The 21,564-nt window shown below is 42.5% G+C and overlaps 1 protein-coding gene across 4 annotated transcripts in view; it reads right to left on the bottom strand.

The window, feature by feature from the left end:
• The window catches only part of LOC106562367 (tubby protein-like), a 103,196-nt gene that overhangs the window by 23,696 nt on the left and 57,936 nt on the right, over window positions 1–21,564 (bottom strand). For all 4 annotated transcript variants that reach the window (XM_014127206.2, XM_014127209.2, XM_014127210.2 and 1 more), the window contains exons 2-3: window positions 15,327–15,378; window positions 1,068–1,230 (exon numbers count right to left, since the gene is read on the bottom strand). In XM_014127206.2, the coding sequence (XP_013982681.1) occupies window positions 1,068–1,230; window positions 15,327–15,378 (215 nt within the window). The remainder of the gene's footprint in view (window positions 1–1,067; window positions 1,231–15,326; window positions 15,379–21,564) is intronic.

Genomic DNA, 21,564 nt, shown 5'->3' with positions numbered 1-21,564 from the left:
TCCTGAAACATCTTCCTCACTGTGCATGGGGACAAGCTACAAATTTCCTCTACCAGGCAAGTTTACCATGGTTCCAATGGTTTTAAACGTCATTGTTGTCCTAATAGTGATTAGTGGTATATTTGCTTTTTCAGTATTTTGTTTGACCCCATTTCCTGATTTATGTTGCGTTGGGCATTGTGTTCCTCTCCAGCAGCCAGCCATCCAGGCTGTGCTGTGTGGATGCATGGTCTGGAGCCCAGACTCAGTCACTCTGAGCTGGGGATTAAGACTGCAGCTAAAGTCCCTCTGTGGAGATAAGTGGCCTAATCGCCACAACACTAACACCATCTCTGCTCTATCTGGAAGGACTACTGCAGAGCTCTGACCACTAGAGTTTTATAGTTGAAAGGCATGTATTGGTAAATCCTGGAGTCTCTCTCACACAAAGACAGAAAGTTATTTAATGAATAAAGTATTATATGTTTATTTTGCCAACCTTGACATGGTATTGATAGATATCTCAGTATTGTACCTATGCAGAGCAGAAAGTAACACTAAAAAAGTCACTACAGTAGAAAAGTTTTCCTTAGGCCCAGGAACTAAGAATCAATAGACGAACTTGATCAAACAGTGAGCGGCGCATCAGGACAAGAACATGGATACAGTATTTCAATCAGCCATCTTTCACAAGCACTCTATATGAGTAACCAGGATCAATACCACCCAGTCATGGCTGTGAATAGCCCTTGAAAGGGCCCCAACGCCGGAGCGTTACTGCACATCTCTGTAATTGCCCGGCACCACTGGAGCAGCTTCCTCAGAGATGAGAGGAAGTGGGTTCCTATGGTAAACAGCTGTTGATAGGGGGTTTCCAAAATGGCACCCTATTCCCTATATAGTGCACTATTTTTTGGAAAAAGCATATATAGTAGTAGTAGTAGTAGTAGTAGTAGTAGTAGTAGTAGTAGTAGTATACAGAGCCTAGCCAAAAGTAGTGCACTATATATAGGGAATAGGGTGCCATTCGAGACACAGCCCTGGTAATAGGTTCCTGGTGGTGAAAGGATCCTGGCTGGCTCTCTTACCGTGGTAGATGGTGCTCCTGTTGCTGCTGAGGTAAGACTCTACCAGGGGAGCCTGCTCCTCACATTGCTTGGTCCTGCGGGCACGAGACCGCCCGTCCACGTTGGACTGCACCATCAGAGGCTCCTGTCTCTTCTTCTTCTGCTTCTGCTCTAGGAGAGCTCGCTGACACACACACACACACACACACACACACACACACACACACACACACACACACACACACACACACTCTCTTCAATGGTGTTCAATTCTTCTGGTATTATTGACACATGCACACACACTCAAATATCTTCTAATATTGTATCATATATAATACATTAACATGGATAGATATTTTCTAACACCAATGGTTTACCTTCACACACACTTTTACAACTAACCTTGTGGGGACACAATTCTGTCCCATTCAAAATACATTTTTCCATAACCCCAAAACCTAACCTTAACCCTAAACCTACTCCTAGCTCCTAACCCTAATTATAACCTTAACACTAAATCCCATATAAATTGAATTTGACCTTGTTGGGAATAACAAAAATGTCCCCAGATGGTGAAATTGTTGTTTGTTTACTATTCTTGTGGGGACTTCTGGTCCCTATAAGTATAGTTAAACTCATCCACACACACACAAAGCTGTTTCACATGTACAGTGTATCCTCACTGTAACAAGACAAGACTGTGTCCTTGAGAGAACAAATGTGTCTGTGCGCTCTGGCCCTCCAATCACCTGAGCTACAGTAGATTAAAGATTGATTACTGGACAAACATGTGCACCTGCCCAGCCTGCAATCATGCCACAGTCCAACATAAATTACATTTCTGCTTGTCTTCATACGATGAGCTACAGAACACCCTATCAAGGACAAGATCATTGGGACATGAGTTTGACCTCTGCCTGACTGTGTCTGCCTCAATTCGTTCACCTGTAGGTGGGTGATTGCCTTCATTTAAAAACATTTTTTTACCATTTCCTGAAGAGGAACCAGACTAGTTGACAGACGTGTCTTATAACAGTTCTATTTAAACGTTTACATGCTTTGCAAGAATAAATGATTTCCCTAATAATCTTGTTTACCTGATGGAATTTCGATAAACACACAAAATCACCAATCAAAATAAACATTCTACCACATTGACCATGATATTTTTGGGAAGCCTATTTGATTCTGAGTTCAGACATATAAAGTTTGTATGTGAAAACTATAAGATGCATAATTTCTGAACTCATTATACTCTGGCATTCTCATAGAGGGAAGCTTGCACTGCTGGTGCTGAAACATGCGCAGATCCAATACACCACAGCAGTTGACGTAGCCTACGTCGGCTGACATAGCATCGCAAGCCAATCACAGAATGTGACAACAAAACTGAAGTATATCGTACAATCTGGACAGGTGGATGTCAGTGGTGGAAAAAGTGGCCAATTGTCATACTTGAGTAAAAATAAAGATAACTTAAAAGTAAAAGTCTAAAAGTATTTGGTTTTAAATATACTTAAGTATCAAACATAAATGTAATTGCTAAAATACACTTAAGTACCAAAAGTAAAAGTATCAATCATTTAAAATTCCTTATATTAAGCAAACCAGATGGCATGATTTTCTTGTACTTTGAATTTACACCCCAATATTTACACTCCAAACCTCAGACATAACTTACAAATGAAGTATTTGTGTTTAGTGAGTCCGCCAGATCAGAGGCAATAGGGATGACCAGGGATGTTCTCTTGAAGTGCATGAGTGGGACCATTTTCCTGTCCTGCTAAGCATTCAAAATGTAATGAGTACTTTTGGGTGTCAGGGAAAATGTATGGAGTAAAAAGTACATTATTTTCTTTATGAATGTAGTGGAGTAAAAGTTGTCAAAAATATAAACAGTAAAGTACAAATACCTAAAAAAAAATAAAAAAACTTAAATAGTACTTTAAAGTATTTTTACTTAAGTACTTTACACCACTGGTGGATATCAAGATTCTAATTTGGTAAAATCGCACAGTGTGGCATCTAATAATCATAAAATACTGACTCCTATGTCCAGTGTGGGAAGGCCTTTAAATCACACAGCTGACCAAAGATAAGCCTGAACCTTCAGCTGCAGAAGTGACCAGTATATGAACTCTCTAACATGATTCTCACACTGGCACACACAAACCAAATATTCATATAACACCTCTTCTTTTCTCACACAAATCCTTTATCCTTATCCGGTAGCTCAGTAGAATCTGTGTCATTGCACAGATTCATTATCCTACTTTCACACTAAATAATTACTTTCCTTTTCCACATGAGCCAATTTAATTTACGTCATAATCCTAGTTTTGAGCAGTCACAAACTTTTTAACATCCTGTAAAAGCCAGCTCTCCTGAGTTCACAGAGTGTTAGAGCTCCACACCCTCAGAGTTCAAAAACAGAGAAACCAAGAAGAGTTGCTTCAAACCTCTGCATAGCACCGTCTCAGAAACACCTCCTCAGAGCCAGAAAAATAGAATGTCTTCTGCTTCTGTAATTAATGTTTCAGGACCACTGCCCCAATCCGTTTCTCCTCAACTCTATCCCCCCTCTCTGGCAATGTGGAAATCTACATGAAGTATTACTACAGCTTGGGTATCCCTTCCATCTTGCTGCAGTCAGCAGTCATCTGAGATTATGCAAACTTACAAACAGAGGGAGATCCCAAGGCTGGAAGCTCATCAAATATTGAGAGAATCCCAGATGAAGCAGGAACACCACTAGACTGTACTCTGCTGTACTATTGTCTGCTGTACCAGTACACAGTGCCCTTAAACTAAACCCATGGCTGTGTCCCAGTTTTCCACCCCTTTCCCTAAGTGGGCACTTGCACACTTTCTGTAATGAATCGAAAAGTATTTGATTGGTGTATCGTTGGCTAGAGGGAGTTTCCATGATAGGAAGTGTGCAAGTGCACACTTTGAAAAAAGGGTGGAAAATTGAGATTGTGTCATATAGCCCATCACTTCAGCCATGACCAGAACACAACGTCTCAGCACACTCTAGCAGTGAGTGTGGAGGAGGAGGAAGCCTGAACTAAGTTAACCAGGAGGAACCATTGAGGAGCTCTATGGCTGTCCAAAACACCACCAGTCACTGTACAGTAAAATAACCAACTAATAAGTTATCTCCTCTTCCTACTCTGCCTCCTCTCTCTCCGCTAACAAGATGTTGTCCTTCTCTCATGCACAATGCCTGACAATGCGTGTACAGCCAAGAGGTTACCAAGAAATTCACAATTTGAAAAGCATGTGAGGTGAATAACCAACATCGCATGTGCCACCTTTTGGACCTAAAACAAAATCGTTACAGCATCAGGACTGGTTATGCAACTTGCTACAGAAACTCCTGACATTTCGATTAACAGACTTTTCAGGATTGAAGCTGGATGTGGATGCTGCTTAAGGAATACTGTTGCTTGGGTAACTGTCTCAGTAATGCAGTATGAATATCCATACCCACTTTGATATTCAAACAATGGCTTGTTCAGCAGGGACACCACACTAGGTGAAGAAAAGGGTCTATCTTTCTTTTGCACAGAATATCTTGACAATTTCTTTTTTATGTTCTTTTTCTTTTGTGGAAAAGCAGTACATTTAATATTATGTTCTTTAACAAACAATTCCTTTAAAACAGATCTACTCTGAGAATAAAATGCAAAAGTGTTATGGTTACAGACATTCTTTTACATTTTTTTAGTCATTTAGCAGACGCTCTTATCCAGGCCTACCACTTACAGTAGATGGATGGTTGGTTTGAGCTTTCCTTCAGTCTTCAGTGTTTGCCAAATTGATGCAATCACAGGCTCCTCAAGTACTATAGCAAGAACACACGATGGAGGTCATACTGTACATGTCATGCTGAACAACCTTACAATGTATTTCCACATAACTCATTGGGAGCGATGAAATAACAGAGCCCCATTCATTTTCAATGGAGGGAAGTGAACGAGGGGAACGTTGGGCAATACGAGCATGGGCGAGGAAGCATGAACAGGGCGGGACCAAAGTTGGGGCAAGCTGAACTTTATGATAATACTCGGCGATATCGCGACGCTATGGACCAATCAAAGCTCACTATAGCTTCCAGCCCCTACTGGATTGGCTGTTGATACCTAGCACTACCTAGCCTGCTTGCTAGCACCCACATGAGGGAGAAGCTAGAGTGGATATACAAATTATTGTGTTATGTGGAAATCCCCTCTTAGCCTCGGATCCTTCTGTCTTCATATGCAAAGCAGCTGAGCAATAATGGTAATTCTGTCCTCAGCTATTGAGTGACCAAGCCATGGGAGTTTCATGGATAATAGACTCACAGAAAAGACAACCACATAACCAAAACCTCAAACTCAAGGCTCAAAACAATGCAACCAAAATCTATTTGACCAGTATGTCCCATTACTGTAACATGACAAATGGTTTTGCACGAGGGACATGGTCAATTCTGCAGAAAATCGACAGAGATACACAGACAAACAGAACAGTCTGCAGCACACCAGACCCCTGGTCCAGACTATAATACTGTCTCCTCTCCTCTGTCACTAAAATCACACTGTGTGAACCCAACAGGAGCTCCCTGAGCGAATACCAGCAGGCCACTGCAGCGCTACAGTGATCAGGATGGTTCTTACGAAGCTACAAATACCTGCCCGGTCTTCAGTCAGCTGTTCATTCCACCCCAAAAAATATAACAATTTTTTTTGGACGGTTTTAAAAGGTTATTTTATTTTCATGATGGTCTTCATCCATAACTGCACGGTTTTACAGTAGTTATGCCAGCCCTAAGCACAATACAAATCAAATCAAACATTGTCACATGCGCCGAATACAACAAGTGTAGACTTTACCGTGAAATGCTTACTTACAAGCCCTTAAATCAACAGTGCAATTCAAGAAGAGTTAAGAAAATATTTACCAAGTAGACTAAAATAAAAAGTAATAATAAAAAAGTAACACAATAAGAATAACGAGGCTATATACAGGGGGCACCGGTACCGAGTCAGTATGCGGGGGTACAGGTTAGTTGAGGTAATTTGTACATGTAGGTGGGGGTGAAGTGACTATGCATAGATGATAAGCAGCGAGTAGCGTGAGGGGTCAATGTAAATTGTCCAGTGGCAATTTTACTAATTGTTCAGCAGTCTTATGGCTTGGGGGTAGAAGTTGTTGAGGAACCTCTTGGTCCTAGACTTGGCGCCCTGTACCGCTTGCCGTGCAGTAGCAAAGAAAACAGTCTATAACTTGGGTGACTGGAGTCTCTGAAAATGTTATGGGCATTCCTCTGACACCGCCTATTATATAGGTCCTGGATGGCAGGAAGCTTGGCCCCAGTGATGTACTGGGCCATTCACACTACCCTCTGGAGTGCCTTACGGTCAGATGCCGAGCAGTTGCCATACCAGGCGGTGATGCAACCGGTCAGGATGCTCTCAATGGTGCAGATGTAGAACCTTTTGAGGGTCTGGGGAGCCATGCCAAATCTTTTCAGTCTTCTGAGGGGGAAAAGGTTTTGTCTTGCCCTCTTCACGAATGTCTTGGTATGTTTGGACCATGATAGTTTGTTGGTGATGTGGACACGAAGGAACTTGAAACTCTCGACCCGCTCCACTACAGCCCCGTTGATGTTAATGGGGGCCTGTTCGGCCCGCTTTTTCCTGTAGTCCACGATCAGCTCCTTAGTCTTGCTCACATTGAGGGAGAGGTTGTTGTCCTGGCACCACACTGCCAGGTCTCTGACCTCCCTATAGGCCGTCTCATCATTGTCAGTGATCAGGCCTACCACTGTTGTGTCATCAGCAAACTTAATGATTGTGTTGGAGTCGTGTTTGGCCATGCAGTCGAGGGTGAACAGGGAGTACAGGAGGGGATTAAGTACACACCCCTGAGGGGCCCCAGTGTTAAGGATCAGCGTGGCAGATGTGTTGTTGCCTACTCTTACCACCTGGGGGCGGCCCGTCAAGAAGTCCAGGATCCAGTTGCAGAGGGAGGTGTTTAGTCCCAGAGTCCTTAGCTTAGTGATGAGCTTTGTGGGCACTATGGTGTTGAACTCTGAGCTGTAGTCAATGAACAGCATTCTCACATAGGTGTTCCTTTTGACCAGGTGAGAAAGGGCAGTGTGGAGTGCAATAGAGATTGCATCATCTGTGGATCTGTTGGGGCGGTATGCAAATTGGAGTGGGTCTAGGGTGTCCGGGAGGATGCTGTTGATGTGAGCCATGATCAGCCTTTCAAAGCACTTCATGGCTACCGACGTGAGTGCCACGGGGCGGTAATAATTTAGGTAGGTTACCTTCGCTTCCTTGGGCACGTGGTCTGCTTGAAACATGTAGGTATTACAGACTTGGTCAGGGAGAGGTTGAAAATGTTAGCGAAGACAATTGCCAGTTGGTCCGCGCATACTTTGAAGACACATCCTGGTAATCCGTCTGGCCCAGCGGCTTTGAAAATGTTGACCTGTTTAAAGTTTTGTTCACAACGGCTACCGATAGCGTTAGCACACAGTCATCTAGAACAGCTGGTGCTCTCGTGCATGCTTCAGTGTTGCTTGCCTCGAAGCGAGCATAAAAAGGCATTTAGCTCATCTGGTAGGCTCACATCACTAGGCGGCTCGCGTCTAGGTTTCCCTTTGTAGTCCGTAATAGTTTTCAAGCCCTGCCACATCCGACGAGCGTCAGAGCCGGTGTAGTAGGATTCAATCTTAATCCTGTATTGACGCGTTTGCTTGATTGATTGTTCGTCTGAGGGAATAGCGGGATTTCTCATAAGCGTCCAGATTAGTCTCTCGCTCCTTCAAAGAGGAAGCTCTAGCCTTTCGCTCGAAACGGATGTTGCCTGTAATCCATGGCTTCTGGTTGGGATATGTACGTACAGTCACTGTGGGTACGACATCGTCGATGCACTTATTGATGAAGCCGATGACTGAGGTGGTGTACTCCTCAATGCCATTGGATGAATCCCGGAACATATTCCAGTCTGTGCTAGCAAAACAGTCCTGTACTGTAGCATCCGCGTAATCTGACCACTTCCGTATTGAGCGAGTCACTGGTTCTTCCTGCTTTAGTTTTAGCTTGTAAGCAGGAATCAGGAGGATAGAATTATGGTCAGATTTGCCAAATGGAGGGCGGGGGAGAGCTTTGTATGCATCCCTGTGTGTGGAGTAACGGTGGTCTAGGATTTCTTTTCTTCTCTGGTTGCACATGTGACATGCTGGTAAAAAAATTGGTAAAACTGATTTAAGTATGCCTGCATTAAAGTTGCCGGCCACTAAGAACGCCGCTTCTGGGTGAGCATTTTCTTCTTTGCTTATGGCCTTATAGAGTTGGTTGAGAACGGTCTTAGTGCCAGCTTCGATCTGTGGTGGTTAATAGACAGCTAGGAATAATATAGATGAGAACTCACTTGTTAGATTGTGTGGTCTACAGCCTATCATAAGGTAACCTACCTCAGGCGAGCAATACCTCGAGACTTCTTTAATATTAGACATCGCGCACCAGCTGTTATTGACAAATAAACACACCCGGATGGCAGTGGGAGTTTACTCGCTCGCCTACGGATCTTCAAAAGGATGCCGATCTGCAGCCCCTTTTCCTGCATCTTTTCTTCACGCAAAAGGCGGGGATCTGGGCCAGTTCCAGTGAAAGCAGGATATCCTTCTCGTCGGACTCGTTAAAGGAAAAAGTTTTTTCCAGTCCGCGGTGAGTAATCGCTGTTCTGATGTCCAGAAGTTATTTTCGGTCATAAGAGACGGTAGCAGCAACATTATGTACACAATAAGTAAAAAAATAATTGACACAAAATGCAAAAAAACTAACAAAACAGCACAATTGGTTGGGAGAATGTAAAATGTCAGCCATGTTCTTTGACGCCATCTTCACTCTATACGGTATGAAAGTGATGCGTAGTTTCCAGGAAGTTGTTTGTTAACTTTTTGAATGGTGTTAAAATGGGTAAAAATGTAGCACAATGGTCTTCAGCACAAAAACGTCATAAAAGACATCTTGCAGAAGTAAATTAATCCACAAACAGAAATATAATTTGATATACAGTGAGCTGCAAAAGTATTGGTACAGTGACAATTGTGTTGTTGTTCTGGCTCTGTACTCCAGCACAATGACTGAGGTTAAAGTGCAGACTGTTAGCTTTAATTTGAGGGTATTTGCATCCATATCGGCTGAACCGTTTAGAAATTACATCACTTTTTGTACATAGTCCCCCCATTTTAGGTGACCAAAAGTATTGAGACCTGAATGAATCGTGAATAATGATGAGTGAGAAAGTTAGACGCACAATTTGTGCATCTGTTATTCATAATTCATTCAGGATTAGCCGCAATCATGGTAGCATCCACATTAATGTAGAGGTGTTTAGAAATATAGTCTATTCTTATTTACAATAAAAGTGACTCCAAAATGACACAATACATTATTTACCATTCATTTCTATTGGGCATAAAATAATCTGAAACAAAACCAAAACAAACAGCAAATGCATCCAAAAAATGTGTAGCATCACAATTTTGATGTAGTAATTGTGGCTATGAAAATGGGACCAAATACTTAACGTTTTACTACTTTAATGCACATATGTGAATTTGTCCCAATAATGTACAAAATGTGCTGTAATTTCTAAACGGTTCACACGATATGGATAAAAATACCCTCAAATTCATGCTGACAGTCTGCAGTTTAACCTCATAGTCATTGTATCATTTCAAATCAAAAGTGCTGGAGTACAAAGCAACAAAAAATGTGTCATTGTCACTCTATATCTGTGTAAGGCTTAAAGTGGTCCTATGGACAGATACTCCAATCTCCGCTGTGGAGCTTTGCACCTCCTTCAGGGTTATTTTTGGTCTCTTTGTTTCCTCTCTGATTAATGCCCTCCTTGCCTGGTCCCTGAGTTTTGGTGGGCGGCCCTCTCTTGGCAGGTTTGTTGTGGTGCCATATTCTTTCCATTTTTTAATCATGGATTTATTGGTGCTCCGTGGGATGTTCAAAGTTTCTGATATTTTTTTATAACCCAATCCTGATCTGTACTTCTCCACAACTTTGTCCCTGACCTGTTTGGAGAGCTCCTTGGTCTTCATGGTGCCGCTTGCTTGGCGGTGCCACTTGCTTAATGGTGTTACAGACTCTGGGGCCTTTCAGAACAGGTATATATATACACTGAGATCCTGTGACACTTAAATAAAGTCCACCTGTGTGCAATCTAACTAATTATGTGACTTCTGAAGGTAATTGGTTGCACTAGATCTTATTTAGGGGCTTCATAGCAAAGGGGGGGAATACATAAGCACGCACCAGTTTTCCGTTGTGTATTTTTTAGAATTCTTTGAAACAAGTTACTTTTTTCATTTCACTTCACCAATTTGGACTATTTTGTGCATGTCCATTACATGAAATCCAAATAAAAAGGCACTGTAAATGCTTGAAATTCTCTCTGTTGATTTAGTTTATGTTAATGTAGTACCATAAACCCTAACCCTCTGTCTATTCCTTTAATCCACTACAATTAGCCCCGAATCATCATTTGAAAAAGAATCTCCTGCAGTTTGTTCCTACATTTCAGGAAATGCAATAAATGTAATGTGTAGGGAGAGGTTGCTGATGTAACCCAGTATCTTGATGGAATTACACAGGGCCGATGAAAATATGCTAATTGACGAGTCTCTTGAGAGTGTCACTGATGTCGACGCCATTTTCTACGCTGGTCAGGTCTGAGACAACACTTTGCTAAACATCTTTATCATGTATCATGGACAGCACAGAAGTGGCAAAGGCTGATCGGCATGGTTACACTTCTGATAGCGCATTATTACACATTATAAACTGGGTGGTTTGAGCCCTGAATGCTAATTGGCTGATGGCCGTACTATATCAGACCCTATACCACGGGTATGACAAAAAAATACTTTTTACTGTTCTAATTATGTTGGTAACCAGTTTTTTATTTTTTTTATTTCACCTTTATTTAACCAGGTCAGCCAGTTAAGAACAAGTTCTCATTTACAACAGCGACCTGGCCAAGAAAAAGCAAAGCAGCGCGACAAAAACAACACAGAGTTACACATGGGATAAACAAACATACAGTCAATAACACAATAGAAAAATCTGTATACAGTATGTGCAAATGAAGTAAGGAGGTAAGGCAATAAATAGGCAATAGTGGCGAAGTAATTACAATTTAGCAATTAACACTGGAGTGATAGATGTGCAGATGAGGATGTGCAAGTAGAAATACTGGTGTGCAAAAGAGCACAAAACAAATATGGGATGAGGTAAGTTGTTGGTTGGATGGGATATTTACAGATGGGCTGTGTACAGCTGCAGCGATCGGTAAGCTGCTCTGACAGCTGACGTTTAAATTTAGTGAGGGAGAGAAGTCTCCAGCTTCAGTGATTTTTGCAATTCGTTCCATTCATTGGCAGCAGAGAAATGTAAGGAAAGGCAGCCAAAGGAGGTGTTGGCTTTGGGGATGACCAGTGAAATATACCTGCTGGAGCACGTGCTACGGGTGGGTGTTGCTATGGTGACCAGTGAGCTGAGATAAGGCGGAGCTTTACCTAGCAAAGACTTATAGATGACCTTGCGCCAGTCGGTTTGTCGACAAATATGTAGCGAGGACCAGCCAACGAGAGCATACAGGTCGCAGTGTTGGGTTGTATATGGGGCTTTGGTGACAAAACGGATGGCACTGCGATAGACTGTATCCAATTTGCTGAGTAGAGTGTTGGAGGCTATTTTGTAAATGACATCGCCGAAGTCAAGGATCGGTAGGATGGTCAGTTTTACGAGGGTATGTTTGGCAGCATAAGTGGAGGCTTTGTTGCAAAATAGGAAGCTGATTCTGGATTTCATTTTGCATTGGAGATGCTTAATATGAGTCTGGAATGAGAGTTTACAGTCTAGACAGACACCTAGGTATTTATAGTTGTCCACATATTCTAAGTCAGAACCGTCCAGAGTAGTGATGCTAGTCAGGCAGGCGGGTGCAGGCAGGGATCGGTTGAAGAGCATGCATTTAGTTTTACTAGCATTTAAGAGCAGTGGGAGGCCACGAAAGGAGTGTTGTATGGCATTGAAGCTCGTTTGTAGGTTTGTTAACACAGTGTCCAAAGAAGGGCCAGATGTATACAGAAGGGTGTCATCTGCGTAGACGTGGATCAAAGAACCACCCATAGCAAGAGCGACATCATTGATATATACAGAAAAAAGAGTCGGCCTGAGAATGTAACCCTGCGGCACCCCCATAGAGACTGCCAGAGGTCTGGACAACAGGCCCTCCGATTTGACACACTGAACTCTGAGAAGTAGTTAGTGAACCAGTCATTAGAGAAACCAAGGCTGTTGAGTCTGCCGATAAGAGTACGGTGATTGACAGAGTCGAAGGCCTTGGCCAGGTTGATGAAGACGGCTGCACAGTACTGTCTTTTATCGATGGCGGTTATGATATTGTTTAGGACCTTGAGCGTGACTGAGGTGCACCCGTGACCAGCTCGGAAACCGGATTGCATAGCGGAGAAGGTACGGTGGGATTCGAAATGGTCGGTGATCTGTTTGTTAACTTGGCTTTCGAAGACTTTAGAAAGGCAGGGCAGGATGGATATATGTCTGTAACAGTTTGGGTCTAGAGCGTCTCCCCTTTGAAGAGGGGATGACCGCGGCCGTTTTACAATCTTTAGGAATCTCAGACGATACGAAAGAGAGGTTGAAAAGACAAGTAATAGGGGTTGCAACAATGGCGGCAGATAATTTTAGGAAGAGAGGGTCCAGATTGTCTTGCCCAGCTGATTTGTAGGGATCCAGATTTTGCAGCTCTATCAGAACATAAAATCAAAGTTTATTTGTCACGTTTGCTGAATACAACAGGTGTAGACCTTACAGTGAAATGCTGGATCGGGGGGAAGGGGGGGGTGGGGTGGGGGGGGGGGGTCTTGGGCCAGTTGCTGCGGGAGGGTGCAGAGCTGTTGACCGGGGTTGTCGTAGCCAGGTGGAAAGCATGGCCAGCCGTAGAGAAATGCTTATTGAAATTCTCGATCATCATGGATTTATCGGTGGTGACAGTGTTTCCTAGCCTCAGTGCAGTGGACAGCTGGGAGGAGGAGCTCTTATTCTCCATGGACTTTACAGTGTCCCAAATATTTTTGAAGTTAGTGCTGCAGGATGCAAATTTCTGTTTGAAAAAGCTAGCCTTTGCTTTCCTAACTGACTGTATATTGGTTCTTGACTTCCCTGAAAAGTTGCATATCGCGGGACTATTCGATGCTAGTGCAGTACGCCACAGGATGTTTTTGTGCTGGTCAAGGACAGTCAAGTCTGGAGTGAACCAAGGGCTATATAGGTTCTTAGTTCTACCTTTTTTGAAAGGGGCATGCTTATTTTTGTAAATAATTTTTTTAAATAAAAATGTGTACATTTTAATTTAAGATGAGGAAAGCACTTTTAAAAGAACAACCAGGCACCCTCTACTGATGGGAAGAGGTCAATATCCTTCCAGGATACCCGGGCCAGGTCAATTAGAAAGGCCTGTTCGCAGAAGTGTTTTAGGGAGCGTTTGACAGTGATGAGAGATGGTCGTTTGACCGCGGACCCATAACGGACGCAGGCAATGAGGCAGTGATCGCTGAGATCCTGGTTGAAAACAGCAAAGGTGTATTTAGAGGGCAAGTTGGTCAGGATGATATCTATGAGGGCGCCCATGTTTACAGATTTGGGGTTGTACCTGGTAGGTTCCTTGATAATTTGTGTGAGATTGAGGGGATCTAGCTTAGATTGTAGGACTGCCGGGGTGTTAAGCATATCCCAGTTTAGGTTACCTAACAGTGCAACTATGATGATAGATGGGGGGCAATCAATTCACATATGGTGTCCAGGGCAGAGCTGGGAGCTGAGGGGGTCTATAACAAGCGGCAACAGTGAGGGATTTATTTCTGGGGAGATGGATTTTTAATAAAAGTAGAAGCTCGAACTGTTTGGGCACATACCTGGATATTATGACAGAACTCTGCAGGCTCTCTCTACAGTAGATTGCAACTCCGCCCCCTTTAGCAGTTCTATCTTTACGGAAAATGTTGTAATTGGGGATGGAAATTTCAGAATGTTTGGTGGCCTTCCTAAGCCAGGATTCAGATACGGTTAGGACATCAGGGTTGGCGGAGTGTGCTAAAGCAGTGAATAAAGCAAACTTAGGGAGGAGGCTTCTGATGTTAACATGCATGAACCCAAGGCTTTTACGGTTACAAAAGTCAACAAATGAGAGGGCCTGTGGACAAACAGGGCCTGGGTTAACCTCTACATCACCAGAGGAACAGAGGAGGAGTAGGATGAGGGATGGCTAAAGGCTATAAGAACTGGTCGTCTAGTGCGTTGGGAATAGAGAATAAAAGAGCCGATTTCAGGGTGTGGTAGGATACATTCAGGGCATAATGTACAGACAAGGGTATGGTAGGGTGCGAGCACAGTAGAGGTAAACCTAGGCATTGAGTGACGATGAGAGAGGTGGCATCTCTGGAGGCGCCAGTTAAGCTAGGTGCGGTCTCTGCATTTGTAGGGGGGTGGGACAACGGAGCTATCTGAGGCATGTTGAGTGGGACTAGGGGCTCTGCAGTAAAATAAAATAATGAGAGCTACCTTAAACAACAGTATACAAGGCATATTGACATTAGAGAGATGCATAAAGCAATCACAGGTGTTGATTGGGAGAGCTAAGACAACAGGTAAGACAACAATGGGTAAACGGCGATGAATGGGCAGAGAGGGTCAGTTAGCTACACACCGGGCCTGAGTTCGAGGCTGGGGCCGACAGATAAACAAAATGAAGTACCGTGTTAATGAACAGTCCAGCGGGCATCAGCTGTGTAGCCGAGTGATCATATAATAGCAATAAGGCACCTCGGGGGTTTGTGGTATATGGCCAATATACCATGGCTAATGGCTGTATACCACACCTCAGGTATTATAGCTTAAGTATAACACTGATGGCATCTCCTGAAAACAATTAGCCAGATTAGCTTTAGCTGGCTTTCATCCCTGCCTAATAATCAGGGATGGAATTATTTTCTACCATGAAAACCAGGTGTGTGAACTTTCTAGTTCACAGTAATTGATCAAATATAGTGCAACCCTGCTGAGTATATTCTTCCTCTTTTCCTCACACTACAGTCTCCTCTACCAGCCAAGGAACAACAGAGGAGGTTCATATCAGTAAGTGGCTGAGCTGCTCTGGTACAGTACAGGGACATGGGAGACCTACCTGTCTGTCTAGCTTCTGTTGGCGGAGGTTGCTGCCCTCATCGTCCAAGGTACTGCAGAGAGCAAGAGAGAGAAACAAAGAGAGAGAGGGTTAAAACAAAAGCTCTTTCCATTTCTTTGACATTGTACAGAACAAACACACACACTCCAGATAGGAAAAACATTAGTTTCCTCTCCTGTTTGATACACTGCAAGAACCACTTGGAAATGATGGGAAATAGCAGCTTTCCTGTGAAGCAGAAAACAGCAGGTGATCTCTTGAAAATGCAGTGTATGTCACTGGAGGAGACACAGTAGTTATTGTGAGTGACATGTCATGTAGCCTCCGATATGTTCTCTAGGGAGCGACACATAACTCTTACGATTAAATTACAAAACGTGTAGAATGACATCATACAGAGATCAGTCAAAACAGCATGGATATGAAGTGCTAGGGAATTCATAGTCACGATTGGACGATGATCTAACATATTTATCCTGTGTGATAGGACTATAAAGGCAATGGTAACACAGCCAGTCGCCATCTTTCCCATCCCTCCCACACCCAAACACACGCAACCTCGAAATCAGCAATGACACACTCCGATTGCCCATTCACTCTGTGTTGCTTGGCATTGCCCAGACCATTTAAACGAAAGGGTTCTTAATTAAAGATAATAAGAGGCTGAAGGTCAGGTGAAGGAGAACAGGGCTTCCTTCAGCTGGGGGGTTAGATGGAGCAGAGCCAAGGGGGTTCAATAATGTGTGTGTTTGTGGTTAGTGTGTGTGCTACATACACACTACATCTCCCTTTCTGAAACACACACAGAAAAACACTCACTAGCGACAGTCAGCAATCAAGTGTGTGAATGTGTTTCAGACAGGTAGATAATGACATAAACAGAGCTGTTACAATGAGGGTCAACTACCGCATTACGATAGAGAAGATATGTTAATTGATATGCATCAGTGGTAAGCTAGAATGTGCATTAGACGCCTCCACTCTTCTCGCCCCCACCCACCCCCGTTGATGTCAATAACAACGTAGTCTGAACAGTACCCATTGACCCCCCAACAGTGTTGCATTAATGCTGTCCCTATTGGAAACACAGTGCTGGTGAAGTGTCTAGTGAGTGTTTTATGTGTTTTACCTGCAGTGCCGAGGGATGTCTTAGCAGATATTCTATTTTGATGTTCCCTCCACAGAATAGAGTTAGAATGTTGTGCTGTCTACCAGCATCACATGAATAATCAATGAGGGTTGTCGTCGTGAAGAAAACAATTAGATCAAATGCCTTACATCACATTTTATATAATATAACAGGGACATCTTTTTCCCTGATACACTCTTGTCTAATACATTCAATATAGTACAGGTTTTCAGTGGCATTTCTCTGAAATCATGCCAACTCCACAATTTCTGTTGCCAAGTCCTTGATGCTGTTTTTTCCTCAGTTTAAATATCGAACATTTTCATAGAAATTGGTGATGTATGACTGTTGTGCAAGCACTTGCACTATATTCAAGAATCCTGTGTATGTACAGTATGCGTATGTCTCTTAGTATGCACAATACAGTACATGGCCCACATTTAAATTGTGTGTACTTTAAAGTGTTAGGCACTTTTTTATAGTAGGTACAGTTCAAGTTTACATACACTTAGTTTGGAGTTTTTCAACCACTCCACAAATTTCTTGTTAACAAACTATAGTTTTGGCAAGTCGGTTAGGACATCTACTTTGTACATGACACGAGTAAGTTTTCCAACAATTGTTTACAGACAGATCATTTCACTTATAATTCACTGTATCACAATTCAAGTCAGAAGTTTACATACACTAAGTTGACTGTGCCTTTAAACAGCTTGGAAAATTCCAGACAATTATGTAATGGCTTTAGAAGCTTCTGATAGGCTAATTGACATAATTTGAGTCAATTGGAGGTGTACCTGTGGATGTATTTCAAGGCCTACCTTCAAACTCAGTGCCTCTTTGCTTGATATCATGGGGAAATCAAAATAAATCAGCCAAGACCTCAGAAAAAATAATTTCAGACCCCCACAAGTCTGGTTCATCCTTGGGAGCAATTTCCAAACGCCTGAAGGTACCACGTTCATCTGTACAAACAATAGTACGCAAGTATAAACACCATGGGACCACACAGCCATCATACCGCTCAGAAAGGAGAAGCATTCTGTCTCCTAGAGATGAACGTACTTTGGTGTGAAAAGTGCAAATCAATCACAGAACAGCAGCAAAGGACCTTGTGAAGATGCTGGAGGAAACAGGTACAAAAGTATCTATAAGTATCAGTAAGACGAGTCGAGTCCTATATCAACATAACCTGAAAGGCCGCTCATCAAGGAAGAAGCCACTGCTTCAAAACCGCCATAAAAAGCCAGACTACGGTTTGTAACTGCACATGGGGACAAAGATCATACTTTTTGTAGAAATGTCCTCTGGTCTGATGAAACAAAAACAGAACTGTTTGGCCATAATGACCATCGTTATGTTTGGAGGAAAAAGGGGGAGGCTTGCTAGCTGAAGAACACAATCCCAACCGTGAAGCACTGGGGTGGCAGCATCATGTTGTGGGGGTGCTTTGCTGCAGGAGGGACTGGTGCACTTCCAAAGTTGTGACAAAATGGCTTAACCTCACCTTGGGTAGGGGGCAGCATTTTGGATGAAAAGCGTGCCCAAAGTAAACTGCCTGCTACTCAGGCCCATAAGCTAGGATATGCATATAATAGGTAGATTTGGATAGAAAACACCCTAAAGTTTCCAAAACTGTTAAAATAATGTCTGTGAGTATAACAGAACTGATATGGCAGGCAAAAACCCGAGGAAAATCCAACCAGGAAATGCTTTTATTTTGAAATGACTGTTTTTCCATTGAAAGCCTATCCACCATACAAAGACTTACGACCCAGTTCACGATCTCTATGGCTTCCACTACATGTGGCCAGTCTTTAGGCATTGTTTCAGGCTTTTACTCTGAAAAATTAGGGAGAAACACCACTTTCAATGAGAGGACAGTGGAAATTTCCAGACATGAGTCCAGCGCATGATCGGGAGTGTGCCTTTCTTGTTTTTCCTTTTCTATTGACGAAGCTTTTGTCCGGTTGAAATATGATCGATTATTTATGACAAAAACAACCTGAGGATTGATTATAAACATCGTTTGACATCTATGAACTTTTATGGTTGTTTTTAGATTTTTCGTCTGTCTGTTGTGAACGCGCTTTGTTCCATTGGATTACTGAACAAAACACGCTAACAAGGTTTTTGGATAAAAAGAGGGACTTGATCGAACAAAACAAACATTTATTGGGTAACTGGGAGTTTTGTGAGTGTAACCATATGAAGATCATCAAAGGTAAGTGTTTAATTTTATCGCTATTTCTGACTTTTGTTACTCGTCTACTTGTCTGGTTACTGTTTGTAATGATTTGTCTGCTGGGTGCTGTTCTCAGATAATCGCATGGTTTGCTTTCGCCGTAAAGTATTTTTGAAATCTGACACCGTGGTTGGATTAACAAGAAGTTAATCTTTAAACTGATGCATAACACTTGTATGTTTCATGAATTTTTATAATGAGTATTTCTGTTTTGGAATTTGGCGCTCTGCAATTTGACTGGATGTTGGCCAGGGTCCCACAACCCCTAGCAACATCTCAAGACATCAGTCAGAAAGTTAAAGCTTGGTCGCGAATGGGTCTTCCAAACGAACAATGACCCGAAGCATACTTCCAAAGTTGTGACAAAATGGCTTAAGGACAACAAAGTCAAGGTATTGGAGTGGCCATCACAAAGCCCTGACCTCAATCCTGTAGAACCTTTATGGGCAGAACTGAAAAAGCATGTGCGAGCAAAGAGGCCAACAAACCTGACTCAGTTACACCAGCTCTGTCAGGAGGAATGGGCCAAAATTCACACAACTTATTGTGGGAAGCTTGTGGAAGGCTACCCAAAACGTTTGACCCAAATTAAACAATTTAAAGTCAATGCTACCAAATACTAATTGAGTGTATGTAAACTTCTGACCCACTGAGAATGTGATGAAAGAAATAAAAGCTGGAATAAATCATTCTCTCAACTATTATTCTGACATTTCACATTCTTAAAATAAAGTGGTGATCCTAACTGACCTCGACAGGGAATCTTTACTAGGATTAAATATCAGGAATTGTGAAAAACTGAGTTTAAATGTATTTGGCTAAGGTCTATGTAAACTTCCAACTTCAACTGTATATATATAAATAATTGTTAGCTTCTGTGTACAGTACAGGTGGCCTGACGTCCCTCCCTGGCAGTGCTGTGCGTAGTGCTGTGTGTGTTTGGCTGTGACCTGCCGGAGCCAGAGTGAATCTGATATACTGGGCTGGCTCAGAGCTGGCTCACATGGGATTAATGAGAGGCCACAGAGGTACAGCTGAGTCCCCGGGTCGCCTCCCCTCGTCTCGCCCGGCCACCAGGCCCCATACATGCGTTTTTCATGGAAGGCAGGCTCCATCTGATGGGAGGAACTGCTTATTGCTCTGAGAAACCATCCATGACAGGCTGGCCAGGCCTCCAAGTTGAGAGGAACACCCGCTCTCTGCCTGTTCCCCCCTCAGCTCCCCTCCCATATCAACCTCTCACAGGTAAGCAATGTGACTCTGTGGCAGTGCCTGAGCATGTCAGTGTAGTGTGTTGTTTAAGGGCAGTTATTAAATAGGACACTGCGTCACCTAATACGTCATCCTGTCTATTACTTTTAACACCTAGGCCTACAACGTCAATATCACCTTTATTATCTACATTACTAATGTCATTGACTACTGCTATATCACTCATCGTAATCACATCTTCATATAGCAAACATATAAGATATTTTTTTTTGAAGAGTTCTCTTCACAAAGTAATTTGTCATGAAGCACTTAACAATGAACATGCTTAACAAGAAACTATACAGCAAAAAGAGCATGCTTAAGGATACAAAAGCAAATTACATGTTAAATTATTATTTTCTATGAGGAAATTTGATTTAATAAAAGGAACTTATTAGTTCCCAAGATTGACTGAAATGATAACAGATATTTTGAACTACTGTTCCTGGTAGGCTCATATTGAACCAATCCCTATGGTTGCTCTTCCTCTCAGATGAATAAATCCTCTAATAAGTGGGTTTAGGAACCCTAGACCCTGCCAAACACAAATCCAGGACACTCAAGCGTGTGTGTTTAATGATGGTGTGTCTGTGTGTGCTCTCTTAGAAGCAGCAACATGAGTACGTGTACGTACACACAGATCTATCACTACCTTTATTGCTCCATCATAGGAGGCCAGTTCTCCTGACGCAATCTCTCAATGAGATTCATTGCAAGCCAGCTCCGTAACTTATAGCAACGAGGAGCCAATAGAAGCAGAGGAAGCAGTGCAACCATGGCAATGGGGCTTCTCTTGGAGGCAACAGCAGCAGCAGTAGCAACAGCAGCAGTAGTAATGTCGTCGAGAGCAGGCATAAGTCTTTATTTCACCCAAAAAGAAGCTAACTGATTAATAACACTGACATTATTAACCATTCGGGCAGATCAAATCAAAGTTTATTTGTCACGTGCGCCGAATACAACAACAATTACAGTGAAATGCTTACTTACAGGCTCTAACCGATAGTGCAAAAAAGATATTAGGTGAACAAGATTGTGACTCGAGAATGCCTATAATCAGCAGAATGCATTATCAATGTATGGGGAGAGACATGCAGGGGTCACACAGAGCAAAACAATGGCTGCTGCTTCCCAAGGTGGTAGTAGTGGAGAAAATACACTTTGGGGGAAATGAGCAGAGCTTTTTATAGATTCTTTTACACCAGATTCTGCGTGAGAAAATCCCCATGCAATTGGATTACAGTAAAACGGTGCCATATATTCCCTAAATAGACTTTCATATCAGCAGACTTTACGACACCAATAATACAGTAACCTACACAACATTGGAATTGAATGTGTACTTCAGTTTTATGTTATTAAAAAAGTGGGTCAATAAATACACTATAAAGACAGGTCCAAAATATTTTCACATGAATAACCAGTCATAACTACTACAGTTATTATAAGAGATACAGTGAGTCTTTCATCATTCTTGAAAGACAAAACCAAAGAAACATAAATTAGATACTACCACACACCAATGACCACAACAGACCCTTCGTTAAGCACCTCCCCCTTGGTTACTATTGCAACCTCAGACATTTTCCCGGGAAGCCCAACTCCCCCTTCTA

This window comes from Salmo salar, chromosome ssa11, assembly GCF_905237065.1.
Source record: "Salmo salar chromosome ssa11, Ssal_v3.1, whole genome shotgun sequence".
Classification (NCBI taxonomy): Eukaryota; Metazoa; Chordata; class Actinopteri; order Salmoniformes; family Salmonidae; genus Salmo; species Salmo salar.
Note: the sequence above shows the minus strand (reverse complement) of the source record. Positions and strands in the feature narration are given on the sequence as shown.